Source organism: Lagenorhynchus albirostris, chromosome 10 (genome assembly GCF_949774975.1).
Source record: "Lagenorhynchus albirostris chromosome 10, mLagAlb1.1, whole genome shotgun sequence".
Lineage (NCBI taxonomy): Eukaryota > Metazoa > Chordata > Mammalia > Artiodactyla > Delphinidae > Lagenorhynchus > Lagenorhynchus albirostris.
Genome location: NC_083104.1, coordinates 81902147 through 81921663, shown reverse-complemented (window position 1 = coordinate 81921663; position 19517 = coordinate 81902147). Strand labels below are relative to the sequence as shown.

At 50.2% G+C, this 19517-nt stretch overlaps 2 protein-coding genes across 7 annotated transcripts; both read right to left on the bottom strand.

Moving 5' to 3' along the window:
- Window positions 1-33: 33 nt before the first annotated feature.
- NRM (nurim) lies at window positions 34-4878 on the bottom strand. 3 transcript variants are annotated; one of them, XM_060163375.1, is made up of 4 exons: window positions 2826-4877; window positions 2072-2268; window positions 1293-1487; window positions 34-937 (listed from the first exon to the last, which is right to left on the bottom strand). In XM_060163375.1, exons 1-4 carry the CDS (start codon window positions 2956-2958, stop codon window positions 656-658), a joined length of 807 nt encoding a protein of 268 aa, XP_060019358.1. In that variant the 5' UTR covers window positions 2959-4877; the 3' UTR covers window positions 34-655. The 3 variants fall into 3 exon arrangements, with proteins under 3 accessions (XP_060019358.1, XP_060019359.1, XP_060019360.1); XM_060163376.1 differs by having other exon boundaries at window positions 1293-1469; window positions 2826-4868; XM_060163377.1 differs by lacking the exon at window positions 1293-1487 and having other exon boundaries at window positions 2826-4878.
- Window positions 4879-5587: 709 nt separating this feature from the next.
- Window positions 5588-19228, bottom strand: MDC1 (mediator of DNA damage checkpoint 1). 4 transcript variants are annotated; one of them, XM_060163366.1, is made up of 15 exons: window positions 19111-19228; window positions 16309-16450; window positions 15324-15704; window positions 15169-15238; window positions 13399-14873; window positions 12821-12886; window positions 12566-12655; window positions 11387-12184; window positions 11234-11277; window positions 8404-10737; window positions 8203-8322; window positions 7888-8070; window positions 7536-7661; window positions 7327-7437; window positions 5588-6360 (listed from the first exon to the last, which is right to left on the bottom strand). In XM_060163366.1, exons 1-15 carry the CDS (start codon window positions 19129-19131, stop codon window positions 6193-6195), a joined length of 6129 nt encoding a protein of 2042 aa, XP_060019349.1. In that variant the 5' UTR covers window positions 19132-19228; the 3' UTR covers window positions 5588-6192. The 4 variants fall into 4 exon arrangements, with proteins under 4 accessions (XP_060019349.1, XP_060019351.1, XP_060019352.1 ...); XM_060163368.1 differs by having other exon boundaries at window positions 11612-12184; window positions 19111-19227; XM_060163369.1 differs by having other exon boundaries at window positions 11963-12184; window positions 19111-19226.
- Window positions 19229-19517: the final 289 nt, after the last annotated feature.

The window sequence follows — 19517 nt, the reverse complement described above, 5'->3', positions numbered from 1 at the left end:
CTTGAGAGACACTGACAGACTGCATGCTACACGTAGAAAAACCAGGCTGAATTTTATTTTCCTGTAGCGCGAGTTACTCGGGAGAGCAGGGAGCCCTTAGTCACCCGAATTAAGAGCAGAAATATCTGCTCAACTAGGTTCATGAGTCTGGAGCCCAGGGGCAGGGCCTAGGGAGCTGGAAAGGCCAGACAGTGGGGCTGGGCTGCAGCTGCAAGGTGTGGAGCCTGATGGGGCAGCCACTATCGTCAAACTTGCGGACCTTGGTCCAGCTCCTAGGAGGGGAGCTAGACGTGGAGAAGAGGATCCTTGAGGCACAGAGGCCAGAAATAGGACCAGGGGAGTGTTCAGGCCAGACCCTTCTCCTTGTGAGGAGGTTGTTAATGGAGGGTCAAGCCCTAAACTCTGAGGAGACAGATAAGTTCCCCACTCCCTCTTCCTGGCTGGTGAGAAGCGGCCCTTGGAGTCCAATGGCTGAAACTCATAATTTAAGATATGGAGCTGGACCCAAGGAGTGGAGGCTCAAGCAAGGGAAGGGACAGCTCCTTCAGTCCATGGATTTGGGCCTCTGGTCTGAAGCAGCCAAGGCCTGGATGTTAAGGGGATTTGGAATTGGAGGGGAAAAGGAAGTACAGGGCTTGGAACGAGGGTTAGCCCCTCACTCGGCCTCCCCGTCCTGGGGCCGGGAGAGCAGGTGGAGTTTTCTTTGCAGCTGGGCCCGGAGGTAGCGGAGATCTTGCTGGTCCAGTCCGTGAGCCAGGCCCAGGTAGAGGGTAAGGAGGAGAGCAAGGAGGAGGCGGTCAGTGCCCAGGGTGGGCACCACCCATAGCACAGTCAGCAGCTCCACACACACTGGGTGGCGCAGGTGGGAGAAGAGTCTCAGAGCCCGGGGAGACTTCAGGGCCAGAGGCTCGCCCAGCCCCAGCACATGGTAGTACACCTAAGAGAGGGAGAATGGCTTAGAAATGGAGTCAAGCCCTTGTCGCAACTTAGCTGCCTCTTTCCTCCCCTTCCAGGCACCCTCCTTCTATAACGCAGGCCCAGGAACCACCCTTCTGAGACTGGGGTCCCTGACCCTCATCTCTGGTCCATGAAACTTCCCCAGGCCCAGGAAGCCCATGGTTTCTGGCCTTTGAGGGAGGGCTAAGGGGAGACTATCTTACAAGAAAGGGAGGTGAGGGAGTCAAAAGCAAGAGGCAGGTGGAAGAGTAGGGGAGGAGGAGGGACATCCTTGGAGGGGAAAGAGGTATTCTAGAAAGGATCTGAGGTTTGGGGTAGGGATCTGGGAGCCTCACCTGTTTGAGGCCCATGAGCTCTGCGTAGTCAAAGACGAGAAGGATGCTGAAGATGAGGAGCCAGGAAATGACGTGGAGCACAAAGCAGAGGAGGGGCACCCAAGTGGCCCATGGCTCGGCCCGAGCCTCCCACAACACGGGGCCCCTGGGCACGGGCTCCCAGTACCGCATCACCAGCTGAAGGAGGATGAGGGACTGGGTATCCCAGCAGCCCACCCTTGAAAGACCTAGACCCAGAGGCTGCCCCCATCCCAGGCTGGCCAGCTGCTCTCCCCGCCTCTACCTGAGCATGTTCAACATGTGGAGGGTGCTGGGTGGGGTCCCAAGTATGTAAGAATGACTTGTCTCTACTCTGAGGACTTAAAGAATGGATGAGAGTCACCAGATAGGTACACAAAGTAGCCTAGGCCAAGCACCCACTGAGAAACAGATGAGTACTAACTGGGAAGCATTCTCTTGTGACCTAGGGAAGTGCTTTTGAAGAAGGATAGGACTGAAGAGGAGTTAACAAGGGAATCTCAAGCAGGACAACGTGAACAAAGTTGCAACGGTGAGAATGCACATATCATGCTCGGGGAATGACAAGCAGTACACCATTCTTGATAAAAAGTAGGATATGTACTGTGGAGGAATGGGAGCTGAGATTACAGTCCTGAACACCCTTAGTTCTCCTCCTAAACCCATGTTTTATCAGAAGCCTAAGGTCCTTGCCTCTCCAGTCGACGGAATCCTTCCCACAGACTGTTTCCCTTGAGGACTCAGCTGCCAGGGCTTCATACCTGCAAGGCCAGGGCAGTGCATGCCACGTACAGAGACCTCTGAAGGACCCCGAAGTACCGGGACATCCATGACTTCACTGTCTCAGTTGCCATGAGGCTGTGCTGCCCCACAAATAGTAGCAGGAGCCCCAGATCCCAAGCCAGGGGGACAAGAATGCTTTGGTCCTGCAGGGCAGCCAGCCATCCCTGGCGGGCATCTAGCGGGAGTTGGAGAAAGGGACAAAAGATCAAGAAGACTGTGGGAAAAACTCCCTACTCTTATCTCTTCTTGGGACCCCAGGCCATGTCCCTTAATGCTTTCAAGAGCCTTAATGCTTCCTCTCTAGGCTTTGCCCACCTCACTTTTCTATTCCCTGTTTCTTCCCTCTTCCCCAGGCCTCCTTCAGAGCTGGGGAAGAGGATTCATGCTGGTCAGTCACGAAAGGCATGGCTGGAGTGCCCTTCTTGTTTCGGTTCTCCAAATGCTCCCTCTTTATAACACTCTCCATAGTCCTCCTTACTAAGCCTTTCCTTAGAATACTCTGCTTATCGCCCTCTCTCCCCCTCAGTCCTCACTCTCCCGCCTCTCCAAACCGCTAATCCCTGAGTTGCTAATTTAGCCCTTGGTGTCCCCTGCAGCGTCTCGGCGGCTTTCACGGTTCTAGTTCCCTCTCCTGGACTTCCCCTGTCATTTGTCTCCAAGCCCCGCCCCCGCTCCCTCTGCTCCGGCTCCACCTTCCTACCCCAGAGCTCATCCTCGGTCCCTCCCGCTCACCCGGACCACCAGACTCCGAGATTCCTCCAAGAAGTGGCCGAAGGGAGGTAAAGCGCACGAACTCCACTCCAGTGCCAAAGGCCAGGATGAAAGAGGCGAGGGCAGCAGGGACGAGGAGCAGTGCAGGGGCCATGGCGAGAAATGGAGGGGTGGGGAAAGGGGCGGTTTTGGGATTCCCGCGGCCGCAGGCTCCGCCCCGACCCCGCCTCCCGCCTGGGACCCTGCCCAGGAGGGCGGGGCTCCCGCGCACCGACGCCCAGGCTTCCGGCCGGCGCGCGCGGCTCTCTCTCACAGAGCTTCAGGGCTGATCCTTAAGTGCCTTTCCCCGGTCTGCGATCTCCGCGTCACAGAAGGGAATGTTAGAATCCCAAGTGAGAGGTGAGAAGGGCAGCGGTTGTTCAGTCATGCACGTGGTTTGAATCGCAGCTGGGCTAGTTTTCGCATCTAAAACGAAGACAGTTCTTCTCTTGCAGGGTTCTTGCAGAAACGGCATTATGATCCCCCCTTCCTTTAACAGCTTTGACTAGAAAACAGCCAGAGTCAGAGGTTACAAAGCCTCAGCTAACACTTTAATAATGAACGGTGAGAGAACGGAAGACTGTTGACCCAGGCGGAGAACCCAAAGCTCTGAATCATCCATTACAGCTTGTTAGATGAAAAAGAGTGACTATTTTACCACAAACGCTTAGTCTGTAATTTATTATAAAGCTGATTTGTTGCCTCTCTACTTGCTAAGGGGAGAGAACTTGTCTGTAACACTGAAAGATTTGTTCTATTAATGCCAAAGGCTGTTACTTTGTAAACATGAGAGTAACAATATGTTAAAATATTTGTGATAGAAAACTTTATTACAGTTGTAAACTTTGTAGTATGTTAATTTTATCCAAGCTTGTGATAATTAACTACCTATACAACCTCATATTAGACTCCACTTACTAGTCAGAAAGCACTAAGATCTTTTGTCCAAAATTTTCCCTACAGACCTGTTTGTAATACCTACAAGACTAACATTCACATCTAAAAATCAAAGTAAAGTAAGGTTTTTCTCCATTAAAGATCATGTAGCTAAGGACCTGGTCACAGTAGCTATGACCATAGTAAGGAACTTAGAGATCATGAAGCTAATTCCCTCAGCTAATAGATAGAAGAAACATAGGCCTAAAGAGATCAAGAAAATTTCCCAAGATAAGAATTAAGGAGCTGCTAGTCCTGTGGGCTCAGGGATGACAAAATTGCCAAACAGCATCCCACAGGCTCTACATTCCTTCCCCTCCCGGAGGCTTAGTATTCCCATTCTCCTCTGAATCAGTGCTATTTTATACTGTACCAGACATCATTATGTTTTCCCTCCTGATTCACTCTCCATCCTGCTTTCTGCCTCAGGAAGTTGTCCTGAATGGACTACATCAAAGAAAATCACAGCATTTGAGGGAAGCCTTTCTGTGTAACTGTTCCCTCCTCTCAACCTTTTGGGTTTACAGGTGGCCACAACAGAGCTGTGGGTACTGGCAATATTCTTAGTGATTTCTCTACACTCGGCCTACTTATAATTTTCACTTCATTAAACTCTCTCCAAATTATCCTAATTTGACTGTGCCATAGTTTCCTCTTAGGATCCTGACTGACAGAGACATTTATTACACAATGTGCTATGAGCTGTAGGGTTCATTGGAAGTGTAAGAAAAGATCTCTCTTCTCTAGAAATTTAAATCGGGGCACTTAAATTGTACCAGTCATGAAGTGGGTGTGCACATGAGTGCTAAGTGGGGCTATAGAGACAGCAGGTACTGTAAGGAATCCAGTGGACCTCAAGGACACAGGCAGCTTCACAAAGTACAAGGCTTTGAGCAGTGCAAGGGGACTAATATTTATCTGGGTCCTACTGTGTGCCACACCCACTATGGCTATGCTTAATATATATTGTGAGATCAGGTATGTCTAAAAGCCAGCACAGTGTTTGGCAAAGCTCATGCTGTTTCTACTACACCAAAGTTTTCCAAACTTAAGTATAACTTACCTGCAGAAAAGTGCCCAAAACTAATCAGTATTTTTTTAAATTGAAGTGAAATTCACATAACATGAAATTAACCACTTTAAAGAGAACAGTCCAGTGTCATTTAGTACATTCATAATGTGTGCAACCACCACCTCTGTCTAGTTCCAAAGCATTTTCTCTTCACCCCAAAATAAAACCCTGCACCCATTAGGCAGTCATTCCCCATTTCCTCTCCCTGCCAGCCCTGCCAACCACCATCTACTGTCTCTATGGATTTACCTATTCTGTGTATTTCCTACAGGTGGAGTCATACAATGTGACCTTTTGTGTCTGGCTTCTTTTACTTAGCATAATGCTTTTGAGATTCATCCTCAAAACACCGTAGCACAATTAGTACCTCATCCCCTTTTATGGCTGAATAATATTCCATTGTATGGATATGCCACAACTTGTTTATCCATTCATCTGCTGATGAACATTTGTGGTGTTTTCATCTTTCGGCTCTTGTGAAAGTGTTGATGTGAACATTTGTATACAAGTATTTGTCTGAACATCTGTTTTAATTCTTTTGGCTATATACCTATGAGTAGAATTGCTGCGTCATATGGTAATTCTATAATTACCTTTTTGAGAAGCTGTCAAACTGCTTATCACAGTGGATGAATCATTTTACATTCCCATGAGCAATGTAGATGGGTTCCAATTTCTCTACATCCTTGTAATCAACCAACTTCTAAAATTTACAAAATAAAACTGTACTATACCATAAGGCACATAGTGAATATTTATTTATCACAGAGGTTAAGCCTAAGCTAACTTTATAAATACTGGAAAAGCAGGCCAGGAAAAAAAAAAAGGGCAGAGATTTGCTCAACGTCAAAGCTAAAGGATGCTTCTAACGAGATGGGGCAAGGAGAGGGGAAAATATTTTAGTAGCATTCCATAACTCCACCCTCAAATTTACTCACTCCAAGCATTCTTTCAAGTTCTGGACACTAAAATTGTTTCCACTATCTTTTGCAGGGTAAGAATCCCAGTAAGAAAAGAAGAGGAGAAACAAATGGTTTCCAAACAGGAAGCAGGACACTGTGCGCGCCATACAGCAATAAGCACATCAGTCCGGCTAAATGTGAGCGGCGACTTAAGATATCTGAGCACAGGATTGACCGACTTTAAGAGGCCATTTAAGAAAACTGTGGCTCCCAATCTCCCTGTGTTTGTTTACCAGCAAGCTTTTCAGCCCCACCCATGTTCCAAGACAAATCAGATCAGTACACCCCAATCCTTTCTAAAGCCCTAAGTTCTTTCTTCCAAATATTTCTAACACTTTATATATTGGTCTGGGAGGAAAAGCATACTGGGGTGGGGTTTTCAGGTGGATGACACTTCCAAACTGGAGAGGACAAAGGCCTCTGGCTTGGCTTCCTGCTTTAGTACTCCTGTGAGCAGGAACTCAGGTGAGAGGATGGGCAGCCCAACCCGAAATGGAATGGCACATCGAGGGAAGTCCTGGGAACATGTGATCACAACTCTCTGAGGCTGGAAGAAAGAGAAAACAGAAAGCCAGGGGTGAAAAAGAATCCTAGAAATAGGTTCGGGACCCACTAATCAGTCTTAGCAGCACAAAAACAGTACCTCCTGACGGGAAGCCATATGACACACACTGTCTATGAAGAACTCTTGCCAGAAAAGTTGAACCTGAATTTGTTCAACCTTTTAAAGTTAACTACGATTTACAGGAAATATAAAAGATAGGAAAACAAGATAAATGACACAACAAGGGAGCAAACAGAAAAATCCAGACTGTGGAACATTCTAAAGGACAAGTGACCTAGTTTCTGCAGGAAGTCAATGGCAGGAAAAAGGCTAGGTGGGTTGGGGGGTATGCTCTAGAGTAAAAGAAAATTAAGAGATACAGCGCAATTGTGGGGATACATGGACCTTGTTTGAGTCCTGATTTGAACTGTAAAAAGACATTTTCAGATGACTCGAGAAATTTGATTAATGGAGTAAGACGAAGTGACCAGGAAACAATTGTTAATTTTGTTATTGACCAATAACGGCATGTGATTATGTAAGAAATGTACATATTTCTTAGAGATGTATATTTTAAATATGTAAGAAAAAATAATAATGACCTTTGCAGTTTCCCTTAAAAATTTCAGCAAAGAAAATGAAAGAAAAAGGGAAAAAAAAAGGAATAGAGCAAATGCAGCAAAATCTAAATTAACCTGTTGAATCTGAGTGATTGGTATATGGAAGTTCGCTACATATTCCCTCTCCCTTTGTGTATATTTCAAAAAATTGTATATACAAAAATAAAAATAAGTCCATTTGGTATCAGCAGACCTCTTCCTTCTCTATCCCTCTCTATACCAGAGGTCTTCCCCCAGCCTCTCACTACTCCGTGTTCCCATCTGTACCTCCATTTTCCCTCTAACCTGTTCCCATTCCAGCCACCTCTCTAACTACCACCTCACCAGATCCTGAACACACCACCCCTACCTTATAGGACCGGGGCATGCTGGGTAGGACGGTGCCTCCACAGCAGCTGATGATCTCTCCCATCTGAGGTGGTGGTGGCTGGACTCCTGGGGTCACGTGAATCTCGTAGCCCTAGGAGGAAGAGAACGGTGGAGACAGTAGATGATGCACTGAGAGGCCGTGGACCGCTGGGCAACAGCTGAAGTGTGGGGCAGAAGATGGCCTCTCACCTCCAGCAGCCTTCGCTCCCGAGCCCGGCTCAGGGCCTCCCGAAGGCTGAAGCCAAAGTTCTTCTCCTGCTCAGGATCAGCCACCACATATTCAGCCGGGGGCAAGAAGCAACCTGCCTTGTGGGACTAAGGACGGTAACAGTCAGCATCAAAGCTCAGCCCAGCCCTTCACCCAGCTCTTCTTTCTAGTGTTTACAGGGAGCTCACGAAATGTTTTCAGAATTAAGCCTTCTGCTTCACTAACCTCGTCTTCCTGTACCCACGTTCCTCCCACCGCTTTCTACAGACCCATGTGAGCAGCCTTCTCCCGCCACTATCTCTACGGGTCTGTCATCATCTCCTGGCCTCTCACCTGGCGCAGCCAGTCCAGGGAGAGGATGGGGATGCCCCGCCCCAGGGCACACAGGAACTTGACTGTCCGGCGGATCCGATCTGTCACCAGGTGGGAAGCCTCAGCCACTGAGCTGGCCAGACTGCCCCCCAGGGCCAGCACTGCCCGCTCTCCATGAGCATCCACCACGCCTGTGAAGAGCACCTGTGAAGGGGGTTAGCCAGAGCTGGTCATGGCAGCCAGCGCCATCGGCACCCGGCTCCCAAATCCGCTGGGTCTCCTCCCGTCCTACCACATCTCCATCTCCCACAAAGCCCCAGGGCCCTTCTCTCCTACTTTGGGGGCCGTGGACTCTTGGAGAGGTTTGGTCCGTCGCAGGCTGCGGCTTGGTATTTCCCGGGGCTCCTCCTCTGTCTGCTCTCTCTTTCTCTTGCCTGGTCCTGGAATCACTACATCCTGGGGTTGAGAGAGAACTTGGTGGGAGTTTCCAAGCCCCCAAGCTCTTTCCAAACTAGGTGACTCCAGCCCCCTCCTCACCTCTTCCTTCCTCAGCTTCGCTGCAGGATTTTCTTCTTCTTCCTTGAGGAATGCTGTCTTCTGGGGAGCTTCTCTTTGGAGCCGTTTTTGAAGTGGAGGTGAGTCCGCAGTAGCTAAAGGCCTCTTGCGATTTTGAGAGGCCTCAGGCTGGGGCTCTGGGGTGAAGCCAGATCTATCTGCTGCCTCCCCCTTTGGGATCTGGGGAGCACGAGTGGGTGCCTCGGGAAGCTGGGCAAAGGCAGGCTCAGGAATGGTGCTAAGGGACTCGGCTGCTCTCACTGCCCCTCGTCTCTGGTTCCTTGAAGACTGGGAGTTAGGTTCGGAGGGTGCAGAGTAGGGTTCATGAACGTGAGCTGTGAGAGACCCATGTTTCCTAGTGGCCCCTGGCCTCCTGCTGCAATTGGCTTCAGGCATGGGCTCAGGGGGAACAGGCTCTCCTGTGGGCACTGGAGAGTGGGATTCAGGGGCGGCAGGAACTGGCACAGCACTTACTGTAGAAGACCTTAGTGTCCTGCTCTGACCACCCTGAGCTATGACTTTGGGGGTGACAGGCTGCTCTGTGGGGGACGAAGGTTCAAGGTCAGGAGCTGTGGGTTCAGTTGGCTGGGATGTCTTGACAGAGGACCTTTGTGTCCTGCCCCGAGTGGCCTGAGATGTGGGCTCAGGGGTGAGAGACTGGTCTTTAGAGGTGGAAGGCTGGGGCTCAGGAGTTATGGGGACAACTGGTTCAGGGGCCTTAGCAGATGACCTAAGTGTCCTGCCCTGAGGGGCCCGAGATGTGGGTTTGGGGGTGACAGGCTGGTCTGTGTGGGCAGAAGGCTGGAGCTCAGGGGCTGTGGGGACATTTTGTTCAGGGGTTTTGACAGAGGACCTAAGTGTCCTGCCCCGAGTGGCCCGAGATGTGGGTTTGGGGGTGACAGGCTGGTCTGTGGGAGTGGAAGGCTGGGGCTCAGGGGCTGTGGAGATAACTGGTTCGGGAGTCTTGACAGAAGCCCTCTGTGTCCTGCCCCGAGTGGCCTGAGATGTGGGTTCGGGGGTGACAGGCTGGTCTGTGGGAGTGGAAGGCTGGGGCGCAGGGGCTGTGGCGATAACTGGTTCGGGAGTCTTGACAGAAGCCCTCTGTGTCCTGCCCCGAGTGGCCCGAGATGTGGGTTTGGGGATGACAGGCTGGTCTGTGGGAGTGGAAGGCTGGGGCTCAGGGGCTGTGGAGATAACTGGTTCGGGAGCCTTGACAGAAGCCCTCTGTGTCCTGCCCCAAGTGGCCCGAGATGTGGGTTTGGGGGTGACAGGTTGGTCTGTGGGAGTGGAAGGCTGGGGCTCAGGGGCTGTGGAGATAACTGGTTCGGGAGTCTTGACAGAAGCCCTCTGTGTCCTGTCCCGAGTGGCCCGAGATGTGGGTTTGGGGGTGACAGGCGGGTCTGTGGGAGTGGAAGGCTGGGGCTCAGGGGCTGTGGAGATAACTGGTTCGGGAGTCTTGACAGAAGCCCTCTGTGTCCTGCCCCGAGTGGCCCGAGATGTGGGTTTGGGGGTGACAGGCTGGTCTGTGGGAGTGGAAGGCTGGGGCTCAGGGGCTGTGGAGATAACTGGTTCGGGAGCCTTGACAGAAGCCCTCTGTGTCCGGCCCCGAGTGGCCTGAGATGTGGGTTCGGGGGTGACAGGCTGGTCTGTGGGAGTGGAAGGCTGGGGCGCAGGGGCTGTGGCGATAACTGGTTTGGGAGTCTTGACAGAAGCCCTCTGTGTCCTGCCCCGAGTGGCCCGAGATGTGAGTTTGGGGGTGACAGGCTGGTCTGTGGGAGTGGAAGGCTGGGGCTCAGGGGCTGTGGAGATAACTGGTTTGGGAGTCTTGACAGAAGCCCTCTGTGTCCTGCCCCGAGTGGCCCGAGATGTGGGTTTGGGGGTGACAGCCTGGTCTGTGTGGGCAGAAGCCTGGAGCTCAGGGGCTGTGGAGACATTTTGTTCAGGGGTTTTGACAGAGGACCTAAGTGTCCTGCCCCGAGTGGCCCGAGATGTGGGCTTGGGGGTGACAAGCTGGTCTGTGGAGGCGGTAGGGTGGGGCTCAAGGGGTACAGAAGAAACTGGAGAGGACCCTTGGGGCTTGACTTTGGGTTTTGGGTGAAGAGAGTCCAGCTCTGAGGAAAAGGGAGTCTCCAGAGCTTCCTGACTCTCATTTTGTCTGGTCCTGGGAATGGGCGGTTCTAAAGGAGGTGGAGAGGGCGAAAGGAGGGACTGAGGGGCAGGATGTTTCTGGCTCTGAGAGATGAGGGGGTTTTGGAGAGGCGCTGAAGCCTCCTGCAGTGCAGGAGGCCGACAAGCATCTGGGGATTCCTGATCACCCTGGGGAGAAATGGAAGCCAGTGAGGGAGGAGGAGACAGAGAGAAGAGAGACAGGACTTGGATACTGTTCTTGATCCTTGTTTATAGAGTGTACTCGTGGCATCTCTCTTTCTGTCTGTTCCATTAGACTGGGAATTCCCTCCTTCCCAGAGACCTCTCCCCAGAATGCCAGTACAGCATTCTCCATGTATGGATGACGCTAATAAAGAGGACGGTTAGGAGAAAGAGGAAAGGGGCTTGAAAAAGGAGCTTTCTGAGTCAGGGAGGGAGACAGAACTTGGGGAACAGATATGGAAAACAACAGGTGTCAAAGTAAACGGATAGAAGCCAACTAAGGAGCCAACCAAGAAGCCAACTAAGGAGCAGTGAAAATGGAAGAAAAGTTAAACGTATGGGGAAAGGAGTAAATGAAAGCAAGGTCAGGGGAAGGGGCAGTGGAGGAGATTGCAGAGATGACCTGTGGAGTGGGGAGGTGGGTACAGAAAGCAGCTCTCACCCTGGAAGCCTTCTCAGCAGGTGGCATCTTGCAATTCAAGTAGCCTAGACAGAAGGGAAAGGCAAGTAGCTGAGGTCTAAGCAGTCAGTCACTTAGCGGTTGATTATCATGAGGGCTGTGTACCACCTTAGGCTCCCCTCTACCTTCACTTACCTCTCTGCTGCCTCCTGGGGCTCACTGGGGCACCCCTTCCTCCACCTGACTGGCTCCCAGAAGCTATGGGGTCTGAAGCAAGTCCCTGAAGGTCTCCCGCCCCCGCTCCAGGCTCTGGTGTCGAACCTGAGGCCTGGCCTTTCTGGTCCTGGCCCCCCGCTTCTGTCTCCCCTGTCTGTGGGCCTCTGTCCAGCATCACTTTGGGTACCTTCCCTTGTAACCCACCTGCCTCACACTCTCTCTCTGCTACTGGTTTCTCTGCTTCTCTGTCAAATATTTCTCTTGTAAGAGTCTGCTTTTCTCTCTCTTTCTCTTGTATTTCCTCGGGTGTCTCAATTTCTACCTTCAAACTCTCCATATCCCTTTCAGTACTTGCACTTTTTACTTTTTTGTCAGACTCTTGTTTCTGAGTATCTCTAGCTAACACCTGTTTTTGTTCTCTGTCCTGTATCCCCCTCGTTGATTCTTCCTCTCCCATCACATCTTCCCTCTCTCCTTCCGAGGGCAGTTTCTCAGTTTCCCTCTCCAATGGCCCTCTCTCAGGGGTCACCCTCTCTGCTGTCTCTCTTGGTGTACCCATGTCTTCCTCCACAGTCTGCATCCCTCTGCCTTGAATCCCCAGTGGCTCTGCATGAACTGGACTCTCTGGATGTTGCTCTTGTGGTGCTGCCGTAGGTGGAGAGGGGCAAGATGCATGGGCTTCAATGTGGGTGGCAATGGGCTGGGTCTCAGAGGCTTCAGACTCTCTCGGACAGAATGGCTGTGTAGCCAAGACCTCCCATGGCTCATCCAAGGAACCTGAAAGCAGAGTGAGAGAGAGAGAGAGAAGAGGGAGGAGTGTAGGTTGAAAAGATAATAGCTTGAGAAAAGATGAAGACAAATTCATGCATAATAAATTTAAATGGGTTATTAAAGGAAAGCTGGGAGTAAGGAAGATAGTCATAACATTTAACATTTGTCTCAAAAAGTAAGCCCAAACCTTCATATAAAAGTTCTCTCAGTAGCCTCTTAAAAACTTATGCTAGACTAGTTGCTCTATGGGTCTGACTTAATATGGCATTTTTTTTCTGAGGAGATGGAGGAACATCAGCAAAACGTCAAGGAATATAAAAGAAACGTGTAGAGGGGGAAATAAGGATGCCAAGTTCGGGACACAGAGGAGGGGAGAGTTTCTTATACCTGTGGCCTGGAAGCTGCAATGGGAAGGGCCAGGCTCTTGGGGCAGAGTAAACAGGAAGGCCTGGGTGGGTTCATCCTCCATGCTGGAGACTGTTGCACAAGAAAGCATGGCCTGAGCACTGCTCCACAGAACTCCAGGGTCCCATTCTTAGTTTCCCACCCTGACCGTCCCAGCTTTCACACACTTCAAGGACTACCAGTCTGATCTCCAAGCTCCTGTTTGTACCAGTATCCACATGATACAGATGTCCTCACCTTCCAGGCTCTGATTCTCTCTCTCCACAAAGCACTGGGTAGCTTGCAGGTCCAGATCTTCAGAATCTGGTGGGGGAGGAATATAGGATAATTAAAAAATCACAGCTGACCCGTAACTCCTTCCTTTTACTCTACTATTCCCTCCTCAGCCCCAACACCATGCAACAGACTGAATCTCTGTGTCTCCCCCAAAATTCTTACATTGAAACCTAATTTCCAATGTGAGGGTATTAGGAGGTGGGGCTTCTGGGAGGTGATTAGGTCATGAGGGTGGAGCCCGTGTGAATGGGATCAGTCCCTTTATAAAAGACACTCCAGAGAGCTTCCTTGGGCCCTTCTGCCACGTGAGGACATAGTGAGAAGATGGCTGCCTATGAAGAAGGAAGCGGGGCCTCACCAGACACTGAATCTGCTGGTATCTTGGACTTCCCAGGCTTTAGAAGTGTGAAAAATAAACTTCTGTTGTTTATAAGCTACCCAGTCTATGGTATTTTGTTGTAGCAGCTCAAATGAACTAAGATACCCTAGAAGCATTCTTTATTGCAGGGGTTAAGGGAGGAAGAAAGGCCAGCACTAACCATCGTGGTTGTCTCCAGAGTCCATGGTCTTATCCACATGTGGTTCTCTCTCCCCTTCTGTGGGGGTCTGGGCCCCCTGTCTCTGTGGCTGGGTGGGTTCCCCTGGAGTGCCTGTGTCCACCACCAGATCTGCTATGTTATTCCTTGAGACAGGGAGAAGGTCCTGCTCCACTTGGGCCGCGGGTGACCCACCCTGGGCCCCAGCCATAAAAGCCCTGCCCTGTTCAAGAACGGCTACAGCCCACTCTGTCCCAGTATCTTCTTCTGCCTGAAGCTGGCTCTTTCTTACATCTGCCACTGCTGAGGCTGCTAAGGATGTGTTCTCCTCCGCATCTGGGTCACAGTCCCCAGCGAGAGGAGGCTGGGCTTCTTCTGGATACACCACAGGCAGCTTTGCTGGGCCTCCTTCAGCTTCCACATCTGTTTGATGTGTCCATGCTACAGGTACTTGATGCTTCTCCAGAAGTATAACAGCTGGCCGTGGTGGGACTTCCTCCACCACTTGTGTGTTGATATGCACTGTGGCAGAGGCTTGGCTTCTCTCCAGGTGGAACCCTGGTGAGCTCTTCTCTTCCGCCACCTCTGTATCACTGTCCCTGAGAGGAGGATGACTCTTTTCTGAATATGCCTTGCCCGTGTGACCCCTGGGAACAGTTCCTGTCTTCTCCACTGGGAGCCCCTTTTCCTTCACGTCTGTGTCACTGTCTCTCCCAGCAGAGGCTTGGCTTTGCTCCAGAAGGGCCACCGGTTGGGCCCTATCGTCTTCTGCCCCTGGATCTCTGTTCCACGCAGCGGCCCGGCTCCCTCTTAGATGTGCCAGTGTGAGCGCTGCTGAGACTTCCCCCTTGCCATCTGTATTGCTATCGATCACGACGGAGGCTCGGCTTTTGTCCAGAGGGACAGCCAGGGGGGCCTCCCCCTCCTCTATATCTGTATCACTACCAGCCGGGCTCTCCTGCTGATGTGCCACGCCAGGTGCCCGAGGACTCTCTGTACCAACTTCATGGAAGATGTGCCTCTTCCTCACAGGAACTACAGCTGGGGTCGCAGGGATCCCCTCTTCTTCCACATCAGTATCACTGTCTATGAAGCCACAAGGCTGGGCCCTTTCCAGATGGACCCCAGTGAGCCTTCTCAGAGGCCCGCGCTCATCGTCCACATCTGTGTCACTGTCCTCCCCAGCAGGCTGGCTCCTCTCCAGAGTCACTCCAACTGGAACCACCCTACTCCTCGCGCTCCTCTCAACTTTCGTGTCATTGTTCTTCTCCTTCACTGAACACTGATCCTTTTCAAGCTGGATTCCAGTTGTGACAGGTTTAGGCTGTTCTGTCTCTGCAGCGGTGACTCTTCTGGCAGCTGAGGAGCCCTCCCCTGCTCCTGGTTGCTGACTTTCTTCCTCATCTGTGTCACTGTTCAAGTTGAAGGCAAAAGGTGGCCCAGGGACATCCAGGGCAGAGGAAGGTCCCTCTTCATCGCTGTGAAGGGAAGAGAAGAGAGAGTCTATAGAATCTATTTCCCCAGAAGGGATACCCCACTCAACTAGGAGCTCCTTGAGGGCAGACATGAGGTAGTATTTTCTTTTCTATCTCCAGCAGTTAGTTTTTTACTTGGCACATCAGAGGTGCTCAATAAAAATTCAGTTGATTGAATGAGTATGTGTAGTTCCCCAGCCCGGACTTTCATGGTAATAAGTTCTCGTAGAGATGGATCCTCCAGCCCCTGATTCCTCCTCCTTTAGAGGACTCAGGTGTCTGGCCCTTTGGCACTCACCTCTCTGGAACTACTGTTGCCAAAAAGGAGGTCCTTGGTCCTTTCACCACACACTTTTCAGAAAGAGAATCTGTCAGTTGTAGAAAGGAGTAAGTTGACAGTTTTACACTCACGATCCCCATCTCCTCACCCGCCCTCCCAATACACAAACTTACCTACTTCTTCCTCTGAGTCCTCAGCCAACAGAAGCCTGTGGGGTTGAGTTCCTCCCTGTACCCTGGGTGTCTCCTCTATAGTTAGAGGGCCCCGGGAGACAAAGGGCAGGGGGACATCCAAGCGATGGTACTGGCAGGGCAAGTCAGCAAAGAGAATCAACTCCCGGTCCCTCAAACGATGACTCACCCCAGGGCCCAGGACCTTAGGAGGCCTCAGGATTTGAGTACCATTGAGGCTTCCACAATCCCGGAGGACAGGCGCCTTGTCCCAGGCCAAGATTTCAATCACCGCATGTTGTTTGGAGATAGATGAATAGGGCAGGGCCACAGAGCAATCAGGCATTCGGCCTACCACATTCTTCCCAAGGTATAGTGGGAAATCTAAGAATTAGAGAGGTATATGGGTTCCAAGGCCAGAGTCCTGACCTTCTATTAGGAAAATGTTCCTGTTAAGTACCTCACTACTCACTCAAGGTCCCCCCATGCATTAGAAAAATAAAAGGCCCCAGGATTATCTAGCTAATAAAGAATATATGCAATGCATTATTCATAATCAATACCCCATCCATCCACACTGGATTATTTTCTATTGTAAAATATACATAAAATTTACCATTTATGTAAAATATACATAAAATTTACCATTCAGCCAACTTTTCAGTGTACAGTTCAGTGACGTTAAGTACATTCACATTGTTGTGCAAAACATCACCACCACCCATTTCCAGACCTCACTGGATTTTTATCTGAATCCCTTCATCTTCTCCTACCAAAGTAAAGGCACCCCATTGAGTCCAGGGCACTTGCCTGGAGCAATCAGATCAATCAGCCCCCTCTTCTCCATTCCCAGTAAAACCTTTTTTCAGATCTCCCAGATGCATATCTAAGCTTGCAAGCCTCCAATTACCTCGCCACAGAAATAAGAGGCCTAAAAAAAAAAAAAGAAAAAGAAATACCAGTACTTCAGCACCCAATAACCCCTGACCTTTTTCTGGTCCATAGGAACTACTGAAGATACGCAGTCGCCCAAGGGGCTCCAGGCTACACCCCAAAGATTCACTGGGTCTCTCTTCAACCTCCTCCTCTTGTTCAACTTCCCAGTTAATAACCTGGGTGTCTTCCATGATCTGAGGAAAAAACACATTATTATCACCTCTTTCAGTGGGTCACACACACAGCCTCAGAGAGGAGACTGCTAACTGCTGTAAACCTGGATAGCTATGGAGGCTGATGCTTCCCCTTCTGCCAGTCATTCTGTTGTTATTCTTCTGAAGCATTTAAGAAATATCTTTGACCATGATACGGAATAAGAAATAAATATTATAGAGTCCCCAGTACAGAAATACATACAAAAACACATGCTTGGGACTTCCCTGGTGGTCCAGTGGTAAAGAATCTGCCTCCCAACGCAGGGGACTCAGGTTCGATCCCTGATCAGGGAACTAAGATCCCACATGTCGCGGGGCAACTAAACCTGTGTGCCACAACTACTAAGCTCGGGCGCCTCAACTAGAGAGCCTGCGTGCCACAAACTACAGAGCCCACGTGCCCTGGAGCCTGCGCGCCACAACTAGAGAAGAGAAAACCCGCACAGTACAACTAGAGAGAAGCTCCGGCACCGCAATGAAAGATCCCGCATGCCTCAATGAAGATCCCGCATGCTGCAACTAAGACCCGACACAGCCAAAATTAAATAAATAATAATAAATAAATAAATCTTAAAAAAAACAAAAAAAACCCCACATGCTTATTTATAGACAAATGTTTTGAGAAACAATGTTAAGCCTTTATACAACACTCTGATAGTTGTCATTCTGTTTTTTTCTCTTCTCAATTCTTTAAACGCCGATTTGCAATCCACTAAATTGATTTCACTATCCACTATTGGGATAACTTTTGCCAAACACCAACTATGTATCAGGCATAGTAGCCATGAGGCAGGCGTTTAGGACACTAAGGCTAAAAATATTCAATCAGGATAACATAGCAGGTAAATGAAAAGGGTAGGAATAAATGTGCTTCTGGCTGCAAAGCCCATGCTTTTTACACTTTATCAGATCATCTCAGTGTGATCAGACTAAACTGCAAAAAATCATAACAGCCAAAAGAGAGGCTTGGTAGGTGTCAAGCACTGTTCTAAATACTTTATATTCACTGACTTATTTAATTATCACAAGAACCCTGTAAACTATTATTATTACTTTTTTTTTTGGTTGTTTTCCTTTTGGACACGCAGCATGGCATGTGGGATCTTAGTTCCTCGACCAGGGATCAAACCCCTGGCCCCTGCAGTGGAAGCACGGAGTCCTAACCACTGGAGCGCCAGGGAATTCCTTATTATTATTTTCTATTTCTCAGATAAAGAAACTGCAATACAGATGGATTAAGGAATTTGTCCAGGACCACCCAGATAATGTCTCTCCTCTGTTTAATATTCTTTGATGGATTTCCATGCCCATAGGATAAAATAAAATCTAAACTCCTTAGCAAGACCCTCCACAATCAGAACCTCATATCCTCAAATGTATGTCCCACCCGCACCTCACCCAAGCCTATGATTCAGCCACATGGACCTTCTCCCCAGTCTCTGAACACATTGCTCCCTTTCATCTGCAGGCCTTAGTCAGCTCCTTAGCCCTTTGCTCATAGTTTTCTGGTCCAAATCCTACCCATCCTTTACAATTCAGTTCAAATGTCACTACCTCAGCAAAGCCTTGCCTGGAGTCTTCTCTGCTTTCTGGTGTTCCCCATGTTCCTAAGTGTTTCACGGTGGTTGGTGGACTTGTACTTATCCTGATAGCTCTCACCATAGTGTAACTATTACATTCCATTTCTGCCTCACACCCCCCGAGAACTGGACAAGGCAGAACTGTGTCTTTTCCCCAAGGGTCCATCATATTCATTCAACAGTTATTGCGCACCTGGTACCGCTGTAAGTATTCGGGATACATTCCTGAACCAAAAGTAAAATTAACTCTGCCCTCCTGATTAAAGAACAAATAAGATGAAAACTCAAAACAGTATGAAAGATGCTACTCTAAACGGAAACTGTTGACAGGTTGGGAAAGTAGGACACCTCCATGGAGATAGTGTTAACTCCGTTCTTAAGACTGGCGAACTCAGCTGGTACCCATGACCCTCGTCTCCAATCCATGGGCCACCACCTTTGATCTCCCTCCATCCCATGGGTTCCCTCCTAGCCCAACGGCTCCCTGTGTCTTCATACCTAAGGTCAGGGAGGAGCGTCAGGTAAGGATGAGTATTATAATCCGAGCAGCAAATTTCCAAGTATCCTCCGCCCAGTCGTACCCAAGGCACGCCCCTCCCGCCCACCGGGGAAAACCAAGATGTCACCCGGGGAGCCTTGGGCGAGGCCCCCCAGAACTCACCTACTTTGAGTCCCCGCGCGCGCCACCAGTAACGGCCGCGACCGGGGTGGTGCGAGTGCCTGAGCGGGGCGGGGGCCGATTCGCTGATTGGCTCCTGCCGCTGTCTTTCACAGCCCGGCTGCACGCCGACAGAGCAAGCCGCCAATTCGGAGGCACAGCCAGAGCCCCGCCCCGTCCCCGCCCCCTTACAGCTCAAAGGGGCGGCTTCTCCGGGGAGGCTGAGATCAGTTGGCTGAGGCTGTAATCAGAGGCCGCCGAAGGCGCACAGAATAGCGCACCTCGATTGGGCAGCTCCAGAGGACAACCCACTGCCGCTTCACCGCACCGCCCACTTCCCGCGCAGATTTCCAAATTGCGACCACAGAGTCTGGACGCCAGCGACGGATAGAGGGGCTTACCATAGTCGTCGCCCCAAGCATCTAGTGCGGCCAGAGCGTCCTTCCCCGGTCGTCCCAGACATGGAGTCCGCTGACTCATGAGAAATGAAAATGGATTGCGGGTTGCAGTCGTGGCTGAAGGCTGCAGTTTGGAAAATATCCCGTAGGCGTGGCGCTCGAGGACTCATTGCAATGGAAGTCATTTTCTTATGAGTTAGCTCGTCTTGAAGTCATGTCATTTCCTCTCTGACAATACATTCCTGATGGACATTTTGAGGTCATTCTCCAAGAGTAAAGATCCCTAGGCAAACAGAACTGTTCCGTTAACCATCTTGAAGGCTGACCGAGTTCTTTGAAGGGTTCGAGGATGATAAATATCATTTATTTCATTAAATGTCATACTAAGACATGAATAATTTAGGAAGACC

Coding starts and splice junctions, on each gene's coding strand:
- NRM (XM_060163375.1), bottom strand. CDS start 2,958: ATGGCCCCTGCACTGCTCCTCGTCCCTGCTGCCCTCGCCTCTTTCATC. Junction 1,488..2,071: donor GCACTGCCCTGGCCTTGCAG/GTATGAAGCCCT, acceptor TGGGATACCCAG/TCCCTCATCCTCCTTCAGCT. Junction 938..1,292: donor AGCTCATGGGCCTCAAACAG/GTGAGGCTCCCA, acceptor TCCCTCTCTTAG/GTGTACTACCATGTGCTGGG.
- MDC1 (XM_060163366.1), bottom strand. CDS start 19,131: ATGCTTGGGGCGACGACTATG. Junction 10,738..11,233: donor CTGCTGAGAAGGCTTCCAGG/GTGAGAGCTGCT, acceptor ATTTCTCCCCAG/GGTGATCAGGAATCCCCAGA. Junction 8,071..8,202: donor AAGAGTCCACGGCCCCCAAA/GTAGGAGAGAAG, acceptor CCCCCTTCACAG/GTGCTCTTCACAGGCGTGGT.